The sequence below is a fragment of the Rhyacophila brunnea genome, unplaced genomic scaffold (genome assembly GCF_057557595.1).
Source record: "Rhyacophila brunnea isolate RB1 unplaced genomic scaffold, BYU_Rbru_1.0 scaffold_1, whole genome shotgun sequence".
NCBI lineage: Eukaryota > Metazoa > Arthropoda > Insecta > Trichoptera > Rhyacophilidae > Rhyacophila > Rhyacophila brunnea.
The window spans coordinates 51,264,174-51,282,188 of NW_028232751.1; the positions used below are offsets into that span (position 1 = coordinate 51,264,174).

At 33.9% G+C, this 18,015-nt stretch overlaps 1 protein-coding gene across 1 annotated transcript; it reads left to right on the plus strand.

Moving 5' to 3' along the window:
• The first annotated feature begins 467 nt into the window (after nt 1-467).
• On the plus strand, nt 468-15,767 carry LOC147079922 (uncharacterized). The gene is made up of 8 exons (XM_085947035.1): nt 468-564; nt 4,288-4,402; nt 4,489-4,656; nt 10,094-10,391; nt 11,521-11,721; nt 14,178-14,343; nt 14,626-14,756; nt 15,551-15,767. Exons 1-8 carry the CDS (start codon nt 505-507, stop codon nt 15,687-15,689), a joined length of 1,278 nt encoding a protein of 425 aa, XP_085803161.1. The 5' UTR covers nt 468-504; the 3' UTR covers nt 15,690-15,767.
• Nucleotides 15,768-18,015: the final 2,248 nt, after the last annotated feature.

An 18,015-nucleotide genomic window follows, 5' to 3' on the forward strand; every position in this document is an offset into this window, starting at 1 on the left:
CTGCTAACCTCTTGGCTGATGTCGTTTTGAGGGGTAATGCGTGATCCCAGATATATGAACTCGTCGACCCTTTCGAACTGATACGTGTCAATCGGGAGTGATGAGCTTGAAGGAACCTTACTTGCAGGCATGTATTTTGTTTTTTCTTGATTGCCCTGGAGTCCCATTTCTATGGCAGCTCTTTCCAGTACGATATATGCATCTTAACCATTTTCAATTTATCCATAACTTCGGGCCCCGAATTCTATTAATGCGGGCCTTCCTATCTAGTGCTATATAATACATTTAGTGAATTTTTTTCTCTCTTTTTTTCATCAGGCGTATGTGTAGTTACAAGTGTTCAATTATCAATGTGTTAAATATTATTTTGAACAAATAATCTGGTTGTGGGTAATCTTATCTCGACCGATACACCTGGCAAAGGTCGTCACATTATTTTCGAAACCACGCAGATGATTATTTAATCCGACTCTCAATTGAATTGTTGTCGACGGCGGAGCAAGCATGGCTGACTTCAACCTGACCGGTTTCGGCGAAGTTTTAAAAACAGTCAACTACAAAGACGTTAGTAACACCATCATTATTATTAAAACAAAATACTCATTTAATAAAACTACATACAACCGATCAATAAAAAGTCATTGGTAATTGTGCCGCAGATACCGTCATGAGCTTTTATATATTTTTTTACGACAATTATAATAAATACCTTTTTCTGTCGGCGCATCGGCTTTTCGATCCAATAAATTTTGATGCATCATTATTACAAACTAAGATTATATAAGGTAATATTAGGTTGGAGTATGTTAGATTAGGTTAGGTTTGGTTTGGTCTAAAAAGAAAGTCATAAAATCTCATGACGGCATCTGCGGCACATTTACCAAGTCATTATCTAAATATTTATTTACCCAACGCTTTCTAATAGGTACATACTTACTTTTATAAATTTTAAATTATGTTCATTCAATTTAAGTAGGTATGTATTATCTTTAATTTGAATCCAAAACAAATCCCGCTAATTATTCATCAAATCATTCTATTAATCTATTGATATAACTAGGTAACTAAATCATACAATACGTCCTCCAAAATGTTTTCAAACTTGTCCATTTCTTATTTATAACACAGAGTACTAATTTTGTAATAACCTACTTACCTACCTACTCACTACTGAACGAAGACTTATTTTTATTAACTGTTCTACTTTCTCTTGCTTTCATATTATCAATGACAATAGCAATTTAATTATTATATTATTTACCAAACAGTTACGTGATAATATAAATTAATAATACGTGCAGTTAAATTGTCATTAAAATCATAATGTTGTGACAATCGAAAACAATATCTAAAATAGTATTTAGAAATTCTAATTTAGAAATTAAAGTTATTTATTATAATAAGATAACCTAACGATGTCTACATTATGTATATATGTTTAAAATAGTCACTTTCATTTTGCTTCAATCTATTATTTCGCGTTGTAAAAGTTAGAAGACGTTATCTGTGATTCTATGAAAATGTATACGCCGACAATATTTTGAAATTGGCACTGCGTGACGTGACTATGTCACCGCTGCGCGACGTGGAATTGCCGCCACGTTGTCAGGGTTGCCAATACACTGAGGCGCCGCGTCAAATGTCTTGTTGGCAAAATACAATGTTGCCGACAACAAACATTAGAATAATTAACTAATATACGCCAAATTATATTGATTTAAAAAAGGTTATTAACAAAGAGATTGGATTCCTCTCACAGAGGGAGCACACAAATGTCAGTGCGTACTCGTTTTGTGAGCCAAAGTTATAGCTTAATGAAATTAGGTACACTTTGCTGCAATTGGGCCGTACTCGGAACGCCCCACTGAGTATTTTTTTTTTTGGTACTTCCGCTTACAACCAATTTATGATAAACGTATTTTCATTATAAAAAATTCCCGCAATAAAATCTTTATTAGGATTTAGGAATGGAAGTATTTTATTTTTAATAGCAATACAAAAAACACAATATTTTGAATAACATTTTATCTTGGGTTAATCTCGGAATAAAAAATATGGTCTTGTTTTTACATATTGTTCATACTATATAAAATAACATAGTATTATTGTTTAGATAAAACTGTAATATATTACAAAGTATTGTAAATAAAAAACACTAAATGTTAAAATATAATTACAGTTAATTATTACTTACCAAAAAACAAGTTCAATCTCTTTGGTTATTAGTTTTACAATGATTATGTTTATTTTATTCAACAGTAAATTAACCTCAGAACCATTCGCACCGTGAGTGTAAACCCAAGGCATCTGCAAATTTTTGAATTTAGAGATTAAATGCAAAACAACTGCAAAAGTCGTGAACTTGATAGTGTAAAGTGAAATAACTGAAAGAACATGCAATATAATGTAGATATAAACCAAATATAATGGTTTTTTTTAGACACTATTTCTTCTAACAAAACAAAGACTTCAAACCCTAATATATACAAAATATGTCTTTTGCAGATGCCTTGGTTTTACACTCACAGTACGAATTATACATTGATGCAATATTTCAAAACAAAATTAATTTCATATTTTCATAGGATTTTAATTAATTTATCTAGTAAAGTCCTTTGTTAGAAATATTTTTTTTTCAAAGATTTTTTTCTGGTTGAGGTCATATCTGAAGCTCAAATTACATTAGCAAATTCTCAGGCCAACCATCTGCTACGATCGGTCCTGATGGTGAAAAGTCTTTTTTGAGTACCCACTGTCCGACAAGAAGATCTAGGCTATAACCGGAAGTTGCTGGAGTCGAAGTGCGATTAACTTAATAGAGGGGCTTGATAGTTCACAGTTTTAACACGTGGACAACTCGTCGATAAGCGGAAGTTGTTGCAGTCGAAGTATGGTTAAAAACAGGAGGTGCTTATTAGTTCACAGTTTTAACACGTTGACAAGAAGATCTTGTTCGACAGTAGTGACCGAATTGGAATAATTCCTTTTTTTTGGACACGATCATGTCGAAGATTACTGAGAACGTATGAAAATATCCGAATTAACCCTGGGCTTCCAAGTGTAACAGCACATGGCATGTTTTGTCTTGCATTTCATTTTCATAATAAGACAACTTTGACAGTTACATAATGAAATGAAGGGGGCCTGAATTCATTGATTATTTTTTTTTCGACCATGTCCGATCCTAATAGGATCATATTGGCCTCCACAGAGTAGAGGTTTTTATTAACAGATTTTGTTTTTTACGAGAAATGGATGTCAGCCACTTGCTCAACCTATTAGGTCCATACCCTGACTCACACACAAATTGAAAAACAATATGTGTACTTGCCAGACCCAGGATTTGAACCTGAGACCCACGGCGTGATAGTCCAACGCTTAAGCCGCACGGCCACCGTTTAACAGACAATTATAATAAAAATAAAATATAATATCAGCAACTTGTTACTTGTCAAATGTCATCTCCAATCGGTATTTGTAACAACACAATGAGAGACGACTGTCTAGTGTTGCCACCAAGCTGACCGATAGATATTTTTTGGTTAACTTGATCACATCGGAATGCAACTTCGGTTCAATGAAATCGCCGAAATCATAGTCTTGTGGAAAACTAAATATTGCATCCCGGTTCGTAACGTATTCGGTCGGCAAGTATTAAAAAGTAATTATTATTAAATTCAGTGTCGTAAACCCTGTTTTTCGCCTGCGGCGCTGACAACTTTCGCATGCTATGAGTGTAAAGACTGTTATTCCATAATAAGACCATCTTAGCTAGGTAAATATATAATGGAAAAATCTAAACATCTTTGTACGTACATAATATATTTTCTAAAAATTATCGAGCGCTCCGGTTCACTTAATTTTCCATTTCGAACTGAGCGTATATTATGAACCAATCAAATCAAGCATCAACAGGAGTTGGTAGCTAAATCGTTATATGTAATAGTTATTACTAATTACTGCTCACGACGATCGTTGAATCTGATTGGGTCTGCGAGTCTGCTGATGTAGTTAGGCCTTTAGGTGTTTTTAAATTATGTATGTTCAATTAAATGTTACATTCTCAAATCTTATGAATTATTCGTTGAATAAAAACAGAGTTTATAATACCATATTATTACCTATAATATATTACTTTGTAATTTATTGATGTTACAAATTGTTCCGCTGTATACATCCTATGTTGTTTTACTCATTAGATTTAGTTGACTCGAATCTACTAAAAATTGGTCATCTGATATTGTGCCAAATAAAAATATGTATATAAAAGTTTCTATTATTGTTTAGAACTGGGATTGGTTTGTACAAGTCAACGACTGGACTAACTTATGGAAAGCCCAACCAACATATTTGATATCCCAACTGGTCTTTGTAATTGGATCTTTCTTCACACTTATTCATGGTAAGTTATCAAAATAAATAACATCTTTTTTTACATTATTCTGCTATTGATGCTAGTTCAATTAATCAAAATGATATCTTTTTCAGCTCTGTCAAAAGGGGGTCGTTGGCCATGGCTGTGGTTGGGTACAATTTTACATGGAATCGTAGTGGAAACACTTGCATACAATTTACCTGACATTGATAACTTTTGGCATTCTCAAACGCCGATAGTATTCTTAGGTGGAAGATTTCCACTTCATATTGTACTGCTATGTAAGTAACACATTAATTATTTTATAGGTCTTCTTTATATCAGATATCAGCGCATCTATTCTATACACAAGCCTGCTTTTGGTCTGCTGCGGCAGCTAAATAGGGTAGGAAAGTATCAAAATATTAACATTTATTGTAACAATTACAATAAGTTAGCCGTCTGAACTGTCAAAACTGTCTATCTCACTCTAAAATTTATCACAGTCAAAAGAGTTGCTGTTAACACGTAGCACTTATTGTAACAATTACAACTATCTTATTGTAATTGTTACAATAAGTGTTAATAATTCAATACAAACCTACCCTATTTAGCTTCAGTAGCAGCCGAAAGCAGCCTTATGTACAGAATAGACCCGCAGGCCCCCTGATGTTAGCGATTATTTCAGTGGAAAACAATTCCTAAACTTTAATTTCCATCATGTTCCTTAAAACCATGACGTTTATTTCGCCATAAAAATCTTCTGGAAAGAATTATTACGGGATTGGTTTACCGCCAGTGGCCCGTGGTCAGGGAACTCAGAAATACCTAACGGGTAAGAAGTAGCAGGTAACCGATCTCGAGTGAGGAAAAATCCGGGTTAAACTTGAACACGTTGATACCAGATGGAAATCTCCCACAGGAGACTACCTCAAAGGGCGGACCGAACCATCATATTTCCCAAAATACCACAGCCTACGTCCACTCTTCGCGGTGATCGCAACCCTCGGCCGAGCGGAACCCGTCTCCTTGAAATTCAAATTCGTCAAATTCCCGCCAAAACAGACGCGGTCTATCAAAAACGGCCGCTCGCGCCGCCACTAGTCAATCCGTCGGTAAAACAGGGAGCTTCCCGACCGACGGATAAAACAGGACGCCGCGAATCTGGCAGTTGGATCTGGATGGGCGCGAAAGCTCTCTCTTGCCTGATACGTCGACCAGCCAGCATCTCTCTTACATCAACCGCCGAACCAGCAGCATCGACCGCGAAATCTCTTCTCGCCTTCGCTCGCCTCGGACGCGAAGCCAAGCCAGCATTCCGGACAGCCCGCCAAAAAAGACCACATCTGACATCGGCAGATCGCCACGCCGCAAGCACTGACTCGCCTCGGATGCCAAGCAATCAATCAGCAGCCCAGCCGCGACACCACGTTGCAGCCCGTCAATTACCAACCGACCGCCAACGACGACAATAACCTGTATCGTATCTGTAACGACTACCCTGCAATACGATGAAATAAACCAGCCTTGACCAAATACCCCGTGCGTTTCTGTCCCCCACCCCCGCTTTGACCTTGACGTTATCACGGCCTGCCATCTCCGCTTCAGAGCGCGCAGAAGGCCGGTGATAACGTGTCTAGAAAACGTCATACGTCAAATACTGACAACTGCTCTCGGTTTATGCATTGACGCTCATTTAATATTAGTGTATTACTAACACAATCGTACATGCATAATGCATGTTTCATTAGGATACTCACACATTCTAAACCCTGCAACAAAATGTAGCGTATTGAATATAGCCTATCGGAATTCTATTTATTATCTGATGTATGCCCGCTGTTCATTGATGCTGTGGATGTGGCACACCCTTTAATTACTCTAATGAATTCTAACAAAATATCCATAAAATAAGAGACATTCTTTTAATAAAAACGATAGAAATGATCAAAATATTATAATATAAGTAATAAGTAACATATTATTAATACTAATAAAATAAAAAAATATATACTATAAATTTTATAATTATTTAAATGTGATCGTTGTTTGCATTTTCAATATTGATGAGACATGCATAGAATCCCTCAATGTACGTGTTATTTGCCCACCGCCGAATAAATCCCTTTAGCTCAAAATTCTACAGATACTAATTAATATATGCATATACACACAGTCTTCTATAATAAATCTGGTGAGTATTAATCTTATGCACCAATAACACGTATTTTTCGATACAAAGTTTGTTCTCTACATATTTGTACTAGTGAGTCGCGCTGATGAATGAAATAATTTTATGCCCTACACTCATGGTTATTTTGTGTAATGTATTGTATTTATCTTGTTCTGTTTGTTTCTTTAATTTGCTTAATTTATTTGATACCAATTAATATTAAATTAATTTTCTTGTTAATTCTAATAAAATTGGAACATTACTGTCTACAATACTCCACAATCTCAATGCTATACGGCCATCCATTTCCAGTATGACAGTTCACGGTGAACTGTGGTACGGAATATAATATATACAATTCACATGCAGTAACATCATTCCTCACAAATTCCGCATAAGTATATTGATATCCAGTTCTAGTAAGGAATCTTTTACCTGACTTGGAAATAGCTATTTTGATAAATAAAACCTGATGAGTATAGCCCGCCATTGCTTCCTGCTGTCTTTTTTAATAGATTTTCATATACTCACAGGGTAACCTTCCTTTAGTATTGTGATCATCATATTGCCCAGAGTTTGCAGAATTCTAATGACAACATTTTGTTGCTAAAGATTTACAGTTTAAAATCATTTTGTTTATATATAGCAAATATTGATTAAAATAAAACAAAATACGTAATTCTAGTTCCACTTATTCTTCATGTCCATTTGAAGCGGATGAAACCGGTTCTGACTAATATTAAATATAATTGGAACTAGTACCTACTACATAATATCGTGGGCGTACAGGCAGAAGTCACTAACTCCAAATACACAGTTCTGAGATAATCAATGTTTTGTTTTTTTTGTGTTCTTAAAATGGTTGCAAAATCTTTATTTTTTGAGTTATTCATTACTTTTATTTTTTTATATGTTCAATAATCTTAAATCATGTCTTCTGCCAGTCAAGCAGCACTACTTTTTCTATATAATGACATTAAAATCTCAATTTCGTCAAAACTGGAGTTAGTGACTTCTGCCTGTACGTTCACGATATTTTTTTATTGTAATTAATACAATGCATTTCCACTAAGAATTGGCAGTTAACACGATAAAAGATAAAAAAACTTTATAGCAAACTGACATACATGACTACCAGAGTATTAGTTATTTAATTACTTACATCTATTTCTATTATAGTAATTTTTGTGCTTGATACAATTATTAATTATAATTGATTGAAATTACGTGACAATTAAGTGAAAAGTTGAAATCTGTCACTTTCTAATTGCAGACCCTTTAAATATAAATAAGTAATTAACTTAATTATTTTTGGCAGCGGCAGTTGTACGACTTTATGGGTGGCGGGGGTTAGCCATTAAATATACCTACCTCCTTTATAATATTACCTATACATTATGTAGGTCCCAAACTATTCAATATAACAATATGATTTATATTAATGGGTAATTTTATATACGAGGGTGGGTCAATAAGTCCTTAGAAAAGCCGATAGGTGGCGCGACTAGTACTGTAAGCGGTTTGTTTTCATGCAGCGGCACTACCGATTCAGTATGCTGCGAAGTTTCAATCAGATTGGTCGGGTTGTTGTGTGTTTCTCGTACATTTAAAAAAAAAATTTGCTTGTGGAAAATGGAAAAATGGAAAATGGAGAAAATTGAGTTTAGACTTGTTATTAAACATTTAATATAAAAGGGTTAACAGCAAAGGAAATAAAAAATGAGTTGGATTTAGTTCACGGCATATCTGCTCCTTCACTTGCAACTATTTATAACTGGTTAAATGAATTTAAACGTGGTCGTACATCAACAAAGGATGAACCACGCTCAGGACGCCCTGTAGAGGTGACTACACCAGAAATGATCAATAAAATCCACGATATGGTGTTAAGTGACCGAAGATTAAAGTTGAGTGAGATAATTGAGGTTACAGGGATCTCAAAAGGTAGCGTCATTTCTATTTTACATGACAAATTGGGCATGAAAAATATTTCTGCAAGATGGGTGCCGCGTTTGCTCACAGTCGACAATAAACGCAATAGGGTGGTGGCCTCTAAAGCCCTGTTGTCGCTCATGCAACGCAATCCGGATGAATTTTTTCGTCGCTTTGTGACTGTAGATGAAACATGGATACACCACTATACTCCCGAGACGAAAGAACAGTCAAAGCAGTGGATTGCGAAGGCAAACCATGTCCAAAGAAGGCGAAAACCGTAAAATCAGCTGGTAAGGTTATGGCTACTGTATTTTGGGATGCACGTGAAATTATTTTCGTTGACTATTTGGAAAAAGGAAAAACAATAACAGGGGATTATTATGCATCTTTATTGGACCAGCTAAAAAACAAAATTGAAGAAAAACGGCCTCATTTAAACAGGAAAAAAATCCTCTTTCATCAGGACAATGCCCGTGTTCACACATGTTTACGATCAATGGCTAAAATTGAAGAATTAAAGTTCGAATTGGTCGACCACCCACCGTATTCGCCAGATTTATCCCCCAGTGACTTTTTCCTTTTCCCAAACTTAAAAAAATGGCTAAGTGGACAACGTTTTTTTTTCAAATGAAGAAGTCATCGATCGGACAAATGCTTATTTTGAGGACCTTTCTAAAACTTATTTTTCTGACGGTTTATAAAAAATTGAGAAACGTCTAACCAAGTGTATTGAGCTCCAAGGAGATTATGTTGAGAAATAAAAAAAAAATACAAAAATAAAAACTGTTTTAATGCTTTTTTCTAAGGAATTATTGACCCACCCTCGTATTAAATACCCTTTTTAAAATAAATAACATCTGAGTCGTTACTCAATCACATCTAGCAAGCTCTTTTTACTCACTTCGGGGTTATTCGAATTGCTGTCCAGTCGGCGCATACTGACGCTAATGCATTTGAATCCTTTGTAGAACTGGATATCTACCGCGAAGACAGGATGGTACACAATCATCTTGGTCAGCAAGAAATAGACGCAATAGCTTTCTTAATTTTTACATAAGTAATAACTATTTTATTGCGGCGGAAATCCGACATTATATTACTACATAATTTAAAACAATTGCTTTATTTTATAATAATAATATATATATATATCTATAAAATAGCGACGAGTTGAGATGTATAAAATAAATTATGTATTTAATTTAACCATACAATTAAGTATGTAGGCATATTATTACATGTTAGACATAGATTTTTGACATAATAGGGATGTGGGTGATAGTCCCAACAAACGCCTAAGGTAGAGCCGGCCCTGATTATTGATGAATCTACAGTGACATATTATAAATACATGATACACTATTGTACAAATGTTTGTTTACAATTTATTAATAAAAATGCTTGATTTATTACTTTAATACTGATTATAATTTTAGGAAAAAGTAAAGTTACTTAACAGTAATTTGTATGTACATCCTCTAGAAGAAGATAGACAAGATCAATTGATATTTTTAATGAGAGCGACCATGAGACTTGTTGTCAACAACTAATATTGGTTTTATTCATATTCAATAATATATATTATTTTGAATACATTCATTGGATGATAACTTTTGTTACTATATTTTCAGATTCTGTGTTCCTGTACCATGCCGCATACGGCGTGTCAAGATTGCAATTGCCATCGTGGGCTGAACCCTTTGCAGTCGGCCTTACGGTTGTCTTAATCGACATCCCTTATGACATTGTAGCGGTTAAATTCTTGCATTGGACGTGGCACGATACGGACCCCAACATTAAGGACAGACACTATTGGGTTCCATGGAATTCATACTACTTCCATGCCACTTTTGCTGCTAGTTTCACCTTTTGGTTCCACTTGTCAAAGAAATTCTTCGGAAAGAATAATGGGAAATGGCAATCATCTGGGTAAAAGTATTTTGTTATACAGAATCAATAGTTTTTCGGTTTTAAAGAGGCCAATTTGGTAATAATAATAATATAATAACACTCATTTTTCAACAAACACAAGTTTGTTTTTATAAAAATGCAAGTAGTGTTTTTCATTCTCAAATTTTCATAAAGTCAAGAGTTGAAATACCTTGAGGCAATATTTATATATATATATATATATTTATTTATGAATTATAGCATTTAATCCTGCGCCTCTATTTTGTATAGTTAATATACTGATAGCTGATACAAGTACTCGGCTCGCCCATTAACGCAGATACGAGGTTATGTTTTTACGTATGTATGACTCCTCCATCTCCCGCACAGGCATATTGCACCGACTGGCCCCTACATTTTCTACAGTGTAATGGTCGACAGGCGAGCAGAGGGCAACTGCATATATACCCCACATACAAAAAAATGCAACCAACCACATGACGGTGGGAGCCGAAGACTTAAAATTTAAGACATATACAAAGTCCAGTAGAACTTCAATTATCAGAACTAATTGGGGATGAAAATAGTCCGGAAAATCAAATAAATAAAAAACATTTTACTCCCAGAATAAAGTTAATGGCATTTTAAGAAAAATTCTCTTTTTTACTAGGTATTTCATCATAATTATACAAAATGCCAATAATCTAGGTCCGAATAATCAAGGTTCTAACTTATATATAATATAATAATATAGTATCTAGGACCCCTGATTATCCAGATTTACGATTATACTTATTTCATTATCATCATCAGTTTTACATGAGCATCAGAAATAAGTGAAATTTTCAAAGAATGTTATGAAAATAGATTTTTGGGTTGTCACGGTGTGTTCTTCCTACTTCTTTCCTCAACGTTTCGGGTTCATTGCAAAGGCCATTCTGAAAACGTAGCCAAAATAATCAAATATCTATGATGACAATAATTTATTATTATCCAGCCTGCATTCATTACCAATAATGGACTTAGTCTGGATAAGTGAGATTCTACTACATTATATGTTATACTTATCAACATGTTACATGCTTACAAATAAGAAGGCTATAATTAGGATTATATGAAAAGCTGTATTGTTACTAAACTTCATGTTGATTGTAAAATTTTTATGCAGATTCTTCAAAGAACTAGGAGGTATGGTTATTGCCGGTGTCTTAGGAATGCCAGGAGGGGTTCTTCTTTTCTTGCCAATCTATCACCCCCTTCATGATTTTGGTGGTGTTCACTCTGAAGTAACATTCTTTATGATTTTCGCAATATTTTTGATGATTTCCTGGAGTGGCGATAGAACAAAGCGAGAAAATACCACCAGGAGGTAAGATGCAATAAAGAAATGATAATCCATAGAATTTGAACATTTTCACCACATAAGTATTACACAAATTATAATGCGCGACATTTTTTGCTAAGTATGTAAATGACTATTATTTCATTGTTTCGCTAATTGTATACCAATGCAAATTATATGTACCTGTTATACTCAATATATTCATAATTAAATAGGTACTAATCGTTTTCACTCTGTTCTGTTTTCATACAATTAGTATAAATAATTTAATTTTAAGTTCAGAGCAAATTGTATTATGAAATTATGTAATGTATGACTTCTTTATTATGACCCACCTGAGAAACTAAAAATCCCCTTGCTCTTTCATGCAGTTCACAGTTAGGTTTACAGTTTAATGGCGGGTATTCATATCTTCTCTTTGTCTTAATTCTGTGGCAAGTTCTGAGTAAAGAAAGTAATACAACTACAGTTGAACTTGGTTATTACGAGGAAGATGGGACCGACTGAATTTGCTCGTAATAAGCATTACTCATTATATCAAAGAATAGGTATTTTTAAATGAGTGGTCACATAACACAAAAAGTCGCAATTCAAACAAAAGAAGTTGTTTATTGTAATGAACGCTGGTAGGTACCTACTGACTTCACAAACCTTGGATTTTTTACATGCAATTTCAACCATATGCATGGATACTTTTTCAATCTTGTCAGCGAAAACAGCAATTAGGTAGGTACTTAGACACTTAACTGGTGTCATAAACGTCATCCGATCCCGGCGGCATCCTGTCCGGTCGGATTTTATTGCTTAGGATCGAAATGTTTTTAAACGATCGACACATTAATAGTTTTAAGAAAATTTTTGACGATATTTTAGCTCGGTAGTATACCCGATAAGCAGCTCGTTATAAAAGTGAATAAATGTATGGAGAAAATCGTAAACAAAAATGTCAACGAATATTTTCTCATTACATCCGAGATCTCGCTATATCCATGATCGTAATAACCGAGTTTGACTGTACCACTATCACAGTTACCCGAATAATTATAAAAAATATTGCAATGCAAAAAAATACATATTTGTGCATTTGTTGCCTCTGTCATTCTCATGCATATACATATCAATATTTAAATTTACTGTATAAATATATATTGCATAGTTACAACATAATGTACTTACTAATCGTGTTTACAAAAAGATATCATTTTGTAGTTTCTTTAAGTAGGTGGTAGATGAAAATATATTTTTATTGTTTGCGCTTTGCTTATCAAATCTTATATTGCCAATAGTAATTGTTACATCAATTATGAAAATTATTTCTCGCAAGATGATGTAATAAAAAATGCATGAACTGACATTGTTTTGCTATATTATTTAGTATTTAAGTAGATACCTATAATATAGGTGAATTTTCCATACAGGGCTCCCAAATTGATCGGGGTGATTGCCACGAATTAAACACACCAACACGATTGGTGTGTTTAATTCATCTAAAATGAGTAACAACTACAAATAAATATTGTTCTACGATGCATGTTTTGCTCACAGCTTTATTAACTATCATGTGCACATAATAAAGATTTACCTCGTGAGCGAACAATCTTTATATGTGGTGAATACTAAGTGATAAATTCATTTTATAAAAAAGAAATGGTAAACTTATCAAATTAACAGGAAGAACAAAAAGCAGCATTGTTATTATTGAAATAATATATTTTAAAATTAGATACAAAAAAATGATTTTTTGACCCTCGCAATACACATTCGCTCAGTGATTCAATAAAATTATGGTAAATTCAGCTTTCCATGCATCCACTGCTGGCTCTAACTCCATGGAATGGTATGTGTTATGATCCAGGGCATGGGCCCAATAGGTTGAGTGAAGGCCTAAAATGTCATTATAAAAAATATTTCCATAATTTGAAGTTGCTGGAGCAGAAATAGTGTTTTGTATCCACTTATCATATGGGTAGATATTTGGCAATGTTTTTACCCTAAAAAAAACACAAAAAAAGGTACCTAAAAATATTGTTTATAAATCGTTATTGATATTTGGGTTACATATCAACTTGTTTTCTTTTGTTTCCTTTCTACCTCAACAGAGTTCCGATTTGTTGCAGAGGCCTTTCGCAAGAGTTGAATATGAAATATCAATGACAACAAAGTTAACAAATAATCGTGAATGTCTCAATCAATGTATTTGTCAATTTTATATGGAAAATTATCAATATCGACAAATTCAGCATAATATCACATTTTTTATTCGCATGCCTATTATACATAAATTATAGTATGATTGGTGTTTATATTTGGCAAGCTATTTGCACATTCAAAAATACTATGAATATGAATTCTAAAATGCTAAGTTTTAACGCTGCTCTCTAAATCCCTCGTCGCAGTGCATCCATGGTTTCCTGACTTTTGATTTACCATTATAAAATTACTATCGTTACAAAAATTACTTTTTATTCATTTCTTATTAATAGGTTGGGCATATTTGATTGGTTGTTGGTTCTGCATCTGGTAAGTCATTACGCAATTTACTTGGCCTTCACAATTCTTGGATATCCCGAGAGGGAAATTTCAATTGGATACCATGAACCGATTGGCTCCTGCAAAAGTATGACTACATTGAAAACTGCTTTTGGAACGGTAAACAACATATTTTAGTATTTATATTAGTAAGGCAATGATAATGATTCTGTTCTATTTCTCATCCTTCTTTTAATCCTCTAAACAGCACATCATTGTTATGGTGATCAGAATCTTGATCAAAAATATGTTAAACTACATATTATATAATTTATAAAAATTTAAAACTTTATTTCGTCCTTCTAATGTATAATTTTCTACGTAAGATTGTATGAATAAAAGGGTTAAAAAAAATGTTTGATATAAATACTAAACCCTGTTTAATTTGTTAATTCAATGTAGGTATTGCAGAAAAGGAAATATCTATGTGTAACAGATTATGATGAGGACTATTTCGATTTCTCCTGTTTACCAAAAACTTCAATACCTGGAAATGGTGCTATATGGTACACAGCTTGTGGAACACCTTTCAGGTATAGAAAATTATTTATAAATTCCATTATGAAACTGTTGGAATATTCAAAGCCAAAGACATAAACGTAAGAAAAATACTTAATTAAGATAAAATACAATCTATCCAGTTATAAACTGATGAATTCAAATATAATATTAAATAAAAAATATTCAGTTGCATAGCTAATACATAGTTAATTTTATCTTGATTATGTATGGCCGGTTGGTCTTAATTGTCTCATCTGAAGCCTGCACGACACATCTAGTAAAAACAGATTTGTCATTCTTTAGTGGATGCTGACCACCTCGCCTGCCATGTATCGAGTGCTATCTTGTTTACTAACATGCTGACAGTCTGCATGTAAAGTACATCTTCAGATCACTGTGGCCAGTCAAAATTTGTCTGGTGTAGTGGTCAGGAGTGAAACCGGCTATCTAAAATCGCCATTAAACATTTGGAAAAGAACAAATGAGTATGGCTGCCCTTGGTAGAGGAATCCCAATCTTTGACGCAGCATCTAGTGTCATTTGACATATTGTCTGCTTCCTCATTGATACTTTTTCATCATCAAGGTGAAAGTCACCGGTCTCCTGCCCTTTGAGGAGCATTGTAGATGCACCACATACCTGTACGTGCAGGTCAAGAGGGAGGATCCCAACCAAGACAGGGAGCGCGTCCATAAAGGTTGAACGGTAGGCCTTGGTGAATGGCAACAGCGCACTGCAGTGCCCACTTATAATAATAGATAAAATCATTTCAATAAAAAATATTACAGTTAAGCACCATTTAATATTTTAATTTTTTTCTTTCCAGAAACCGAGTGGAATATATAGCTATTTTAAGTACCATTTGCTTCTTGGCCGCTGGCGTATTCTACAATTATTATTTCCGGACTGTTGTTCCAGAAGAAGGTAAAAAGGTGGTGCATGAGAAAAAGAAAAAATATCAATAAATACTCAATTACAAATGCACATTGTAATAATTATCAAACGCATTTATTTGCAATAAAATTATCTAATTTTAAAAAGTATTCATTTAATTTTATATTATGTACCTACCTATCCTAAAACTATTTTGATCAATTGCCAAAAGCAAAATATATAGAAAAAAGTCACCATGTTCGATCTTAATTGGAGCATATGGGCCTCCGTAGAGTGGAGGTTGTATTAAGTGGGAATAATTGTTAGCTATTCACCAAATTTTTTGAATCCTTGCACTGGATTAAAATATACACATTGAAAAAATAAACATGCATTTTTCTGATCCCACGAACCACCACGGCTCCGTAATACGAAGATGTAAACCAGGCCGGGTGTGATGTAGAAAAAAGGGGAAAAAGAAAGCTGTAATTATATATAGCTTTCCCTTGTTGAATAATTGTAACTACAAAACAGATTAATAAATAGAATTCAGATAGGCCCCAATACACAACATTTTGAATGTGTGAGTGTCCTACGAAAATGAACCACATTATAAACGTCCGATAGTGTTGCAACCATAAAATACACCAATATTGAATGAGCATCAGTGCATAAACCGAGAACAGTTGTCAGAATGAAGGACAAGCTTAGAATAACGTATTCTTGACACGTGTTTAATTTTATCCCAATTCCCAGTCGTTAGGTATTTCAGTTATCATTAAAATCTGTGTTCCCTGATTGTAATATAACATATTCTTGATGAAAAACTATTGTGCGCTTAATGCCAACAATCAATCCCCTTGACTTATTTTTTCCAGATGTTGGTTATTTCCAGATTAAGGTTTCCAGATGTCCTCTTTTTTGAGATCAATGTCCGTGTAAAATCGATTGACAAAATATTTTTTCATTCATTTATTTAAAAGAATTGTGGTACATACCTTACGAAATTCCTTAATTAAAAAATTTACTCGATACTAATTACAGTCGAACTTGGTTATTATTTGCTCATTTTTCACGCCACATTCTATTTAAGCATAGAACATAAAAAATCTAAAAACCATCGTAAAAGTCCCTGAAACAAGCATAGCATTCATAAACTAGGTACAAAAGAAGTTGTCTCTTTGAATGAATTATTGCTGAGCCGCTGGCGCTGGTAGGTACCTACTGACTTGACAAAGCTTGGATTATTTACATGCAATTTCAACTATATGCGTGGATACTTTTTCAATGTTGTTGGCGAAAACACCGATTAGGTACTTAGAAACTTAACTAGTGTCATAAACATAATCCGATCCCGGCGGCATCGGTCGGTCTAGTTAACTGCCTGGTCGACTTTTATTGCTTAGGGTCAAAAATGTTGTTTTTAAACGATCGACGCATTAACAGTTTAGCTCGGTATACCCGAGAAGTAGCTCGTTATAAAAGTGAATAAATGTATGGAGAAAATCATAAACTAAAATGTCAACGAATATTTCCTCATTACATCCGAGATCTCGCTATTTCCGTGAACGTAATTACCAAGTTCGACTGTATTCTTGTTTGTTAATAAATATGATTATAAGAATACATGACGAATGATACATGAAAAAATATTATGTCTCGGGGTAAATTATCAAAATCTAGCAATCATTGGCATTCCACAGGTTTAATTACAGTGGCTAAATACATCACAGAAACACTCTGAATTCAGAAAATCACATGTATGTTTTGTAAGTACACCGTAAATCTAACGTGGAGACCCCCCCCGTATGGCATTGGACTATGCAGCGGCTGTCTGATTATGAATTAATATGACCTCTTTCTATAATCATCATCATACCTATATGGGAACCATATTTATTGGTGATTTGATTGACCCAAGAGATAAACTCGATGGTCGTTTCTTTTGGTAGGTACACAACGTCTGTCCATATAACAATACCTACTGATGTCATAAGTAATATAGCATTTCAACACATGCTAATTTCTGTCCAGACTGATGTCTACGTAGCGCTGAAAATCTGCTTGTTGGCAATTACCATAGACTAATAATATTATACTAACAATTACCTCTAAGCTCTAATCAATACAAACATTGGTTGACGTTTCACGTTTGACGTTTTGACAACAGTTAACTTTGTCTTTGTCAGCTGATTTGATTATGGCTGTTTACACGATTAATAATGCCCCTCGGTTTTAATAGACAACTATTTATAAAATTCTTATTTTATTATTTATTCGCTAAAATAATTGCTGACACTCATTTTTTTTAAATAATTATTACCAACATACGTATTTTACACCTAATAGTAGCATGATGTTTTATTGATATCTAGGTACCTACCTATCTATCTATGTAGGTAGATATATGAAATCAAA